This window comes from Notothenia rossii, assembly GCF_949606895.1.
Source record: "Notothenia rossii genome assembly, chromosome: 12".
Classification (NCBI taxonomy): domain Eukaryota; kingdom Metazoa; phylum Chordata; class Actinopteri; order Perciformes; family Nototheniidae; genus Notothenia; species Notothenia rossii.
In genome coordinates, this window is record NC_136911.1 from 23650482 (window position 1) to 23654604 (window position 4123).

The following is a 4123-nucleotide window of genomic DNA, read 5'->3' on the forward strand; positions in this document are numbered from 1 at the left end:
GAGAACATAACAAGGACCAAAGTCAAGTCCCAAGACAGGATCTAAGTGAGATCCTACAGTCATGAGCACATTTAAGACCCACGCTAAGGGGCAGGTTTTGACCAATAAGACCAGAATCAGGTATAGCAAGTCCCAGGTTGAGGGCCAATCTAAGACCATCAAATCGTAGGTTAAGATTTAAGTCAAGACCAAAGTAAAGTCCCAAGACAATTCCCAGGTAAAGTGCAAAACCAAGACTAACAAGTCCTTGATTACGGTTTGAGTCAAGATCGTTTGAGGACCTACAAGTCCCAAGTCAGGTGCAAATGTAAGAGCCACGTTAAGGACCAAAATCAGGATTAACAAGTCCCAATTCAAGACGCTACGAGTCCCAAATCATGTGGAATTGTAAGACCCACGCTAAGGGGCAGGGTTTGACCAATAAGACAAGAGTCAGGATTAACAAGTCCCAGGTCAAGATGTTACAAGTGGCAAGTCATGTGCACATTTAAGAGCCAGGTCATCACACTGAGGATGTAGTCTGTGCACAGGTAACAGGAACAGAGAAAATGAAGGATGGCATGGAAAATATTAAACAACAATAATAATAATAATGATAAATAAATAAAAATTAAGATAAATTATTTTATTGCTGTGATAAACATTATATTATAAACATGATTTGTTCCATAACACAGTAACAGTAACAGTATGTGATGCACGGATGAGAAGGGACGGATGGCAGACTCACTCTCAGGTTGGACAACAATCAAGCCCCGAAATAAATAAAATAAACAGGTAAATAACCAATAAGAGAGAAAAAGAGAGAAAATAATAACCAACTAAAATGGGGAAAATATATATAAATAATAATAATCAAAATAAATTGTAAAATAGAAAACAATTATTTTTTATTTTAAATTAAAAATTAAAACAAAGTCCATTCATTAAAAAGGGAAATATATAGAAATAATAATGATAAATAAAAAATAACAATAAGTAGAAATCAACAAGAATTTGTCATTTAAATGATAGTATAAAGATTATTTGGTCCACAGACATGTGACACGTGACGTCCAATCACATGACGGGAGGGAGGATGGTGATTGGCTCTGCTTTCTTTTCACACTGCTGCAGAAACTAAAGAACAGAAATCAATAAAACAAAAAGGAGCTTGTGTCTCAAAGTCCACGGTCTTTAAAATCCAAATATATTCACTTTAATTTGAGTTAAACGAGTGGGAAACAGCAAATCTCCAGATAACAGACGGAAAATGGCTTTAACGGTTATTGAGATATATGGTTGTTATTTTTCTACAATTGCAGATCTAGTGTTAGGACTGGTCCGGACCCATACAGCGAGGTATTGATCTGGTTGTGGTCCAGGGTCTTGTTGCTGCAGTGTGGAAAGAGCAGAGTTCAGAGTCCGGGAACAAAACAAACCTCTGAAAACCGACCACGACTCTGACCAACATTTTTAACATCACTTCCTCTACTCTGTCTCTCTCTGCTCTTATTGGCTAGCCTGGGGCTGACTGACCAATCAGAAGCTCTCTATCCCAAACAGCCCAACCAATCATGGAGGAGATGTGATGGAGATGGATGCAGCGGATTGTGATTGGACGGCGGCGAACGACCACAACAACGAAAAAAAAACAATCAGAAAGAGAGGGAGGTGGGCGGGGCTGACACCTGATTGGTCGGAGGTGAAATGGAGGTGATTGGGTGTGAATGAGGCTAACTTATGACATCACAGCGGGGGTTCATGCGCAGTGGTGACCCCCCCAACATGAGCCCCCCCTTAGCCCCAAATTTAGCAACTTACCATTAATGGGCACTTTACACAGAGAAAGATAGAAGAAGAAGAGAGAGGAGACAGGGTTTAAGCAACAACTTTAGCTTTAGCCTGGGCTACACACAGCTAGCATGAATCAAACAGGAAGTAGCTCCTAGCACTGCTCTATTTGAACAGCTGGTGGCTAAGCTAACCTGGCTAACTGTACCCTAGCCTGTAGGACTCGTAGCCTCGGCTAGCATCCCTTAGCTCGCCTGAGGAGAGAGGAGAAACAGGAATTTATGCGACAGTTTGATTTCCCCCGCCTTCGACTTGGACGTTAAACTAGCCTAGCTGCACATTTAGGGTAACGGTTAGCTTCCGAGTTTAGCCTAAATTGGAAGCAGACTACGAATACGACTGCAGCCCCCAAAATAATCCGACTGCCCTTTTTTCCGACTGCCCATTTGCCTGAAAAAACTACTTTTATTCTGAAGGCCCATCCAAAAACATAAATGTATGGAAAGACTCTGAAAAAAGTTCTGGAAACCCGTTGATAATGTTCCTCAATCATGTGGGAACTTAAAAAATAACATTAAAGAGACCTCACTAAACACTAGAGGTTATTATGAGGATGTTTACGACAAAATATTTCCAAAGAAATTCTGAAAAGTCAGAATCAAAATGTTGTAAAACTCTTTTGAAAAATTTCTCAAATTATTTTCTGGTAGTCGTACAAATGGGCAGTCGGACAAGCGCTACATTCTTAATATTGTTGGTGTTTTTGGGAACAATGGGTCATCAATATTTGTATAACATCTCTGTATACTGATTATAAATGAAGACAGAGATGTATTGGTTTGTTAGGAAGTTAAAGAAGATTGCATATTTTAGTTTTTTTAACACGAAACGAAGTACGTAGCGAGAAAATACGCAACAAATGCTGCTGTTTAACAGACAAAAAACTAGATATATATAGAAAGATTGGCCTTAGCGTGCTTTTTTGTGGTTTTAAATCGGTTATTTTATTAAATATACTAAGAAGAGGATTGGTAGACTCTTTTAAAATATTTCCAAGGTACATTATTAAGGGAAACCTGACCTACTGACTAGATACTTAATATGCTAAATGCAGCCGGTCACAGATATACTGAATGGACCACGGAGGCTAGTTAGCTTAGCATGCTATCTTGATTTTCTATTGATGGTTTTTATTTGTTTTGTAATGTTTTGTAATGTTTAGTCTTCCCCCACAGTCCAGTGTTGTGTCCATGCAGAGGTCAGAGGTCGGAGGTCACACACAGACGTGACGTCAACACGACACGCAGGAATGTTGTGAAGCGGGGATGGAGTGAAGCCCACCGTCGTTTTTTCAAAATCAAACAACAAACAAGCCCCGAAATAAACAGGTTAATAACCAAAGAGAAAATAAAACATAAAAAAATACAAATTAGTTTAATAATCATAATAAAATTAATAATAAAGAAAATAGATAAACTAATTTAATATCACATTTTAAATAAAAAAAACGAATCATTAATAAATTAAAAAGGGGAAAATATATACTGATAATAATAAATAAAATAAAATAAAAGCAAGCAGGGATGGATGGAAGCCAAATATCACTCTCTCTCTCTTTCTCATTCTCTCCATCCTCTCACCTGTCTGTCTCTCCTCACCTGTCTCTCTCTCCTCACCTGTCTGTCTGTCTGTCTGTCTACTTCCTGTCTGTCTACCTGAGCAGGCTGTTAAGAGAAAAGGAAAAGGAAAAAGTGTCTCACCCAGGATGGCCGTCGGCACGAAGGGATCTGCCGTCAGGACGAAGCAGCGGAGAGACAGACAGGTGAAGAGAGAGAGAGACAGGTGTAGAGAGAGAGAGACAGACAGACAGGTGAAGAGAGAGAAAGACAGGTAGAGAGAGAGAGAGACAGGGAGACAGACAGGTGAAGAGACAGAGAGACAGGTAGAGAGAGAGAGAGAGAGACAGACAGGTGAAGAGACAGAGAGACAGGTAGAGAGAGAGAGAGACAGACAGACAGACAGGTGAAGAGACAGAGAGACAGAGAGACAGGTAGAGAGAGAGAGAGAGAGACAGACAGGTGAAGAGACAGAGAGACAGGTAGAGAGAGAGAGACAGACAGACAGGTGAAGAGAGAGAGAGACAGGTAGAGAGAGAGACAGACAGACAGGTGAAGAGACAGAGAGACAGGTAGAGAGAGAGAGACAGACAGACAGGTGAAGAGAGAGAGAGACAGGTAGAGAGAGAGACAGACAGACAGGTGAAGAGAGAGAGAGACAGGTGTAGAGAGAGAGACAGACAGACAGGTGAAGAGAGAGATAGACAGGTGTAGAGAGAGAGAGACAGACAGAC

General features: G+C 40.4%; 1 protein-coding gene across 1 annotated transcript in view; it reads right to left on the reverse strand.

The window, feature by feature from the left end:
• LOC307026470 (receptor-type tyrosine-protein phosphatase mu-like) overlaps positions 1–4123 on the reverse strand; it is a 113430-nt gene that overhangs the window by 23340 nt on the left and 85967 nt on the right. Inside the window, exon 18 of the mRNA XM_079661859.1 lies at positions 3534–3672. Within this exon, the coding sequence (XP_079517985.1) occupies positions 3534–3672 (139 nt within the window). The remainder of the gene's footprint in view (positions 1–3533; positions 3673–4123) is intronic.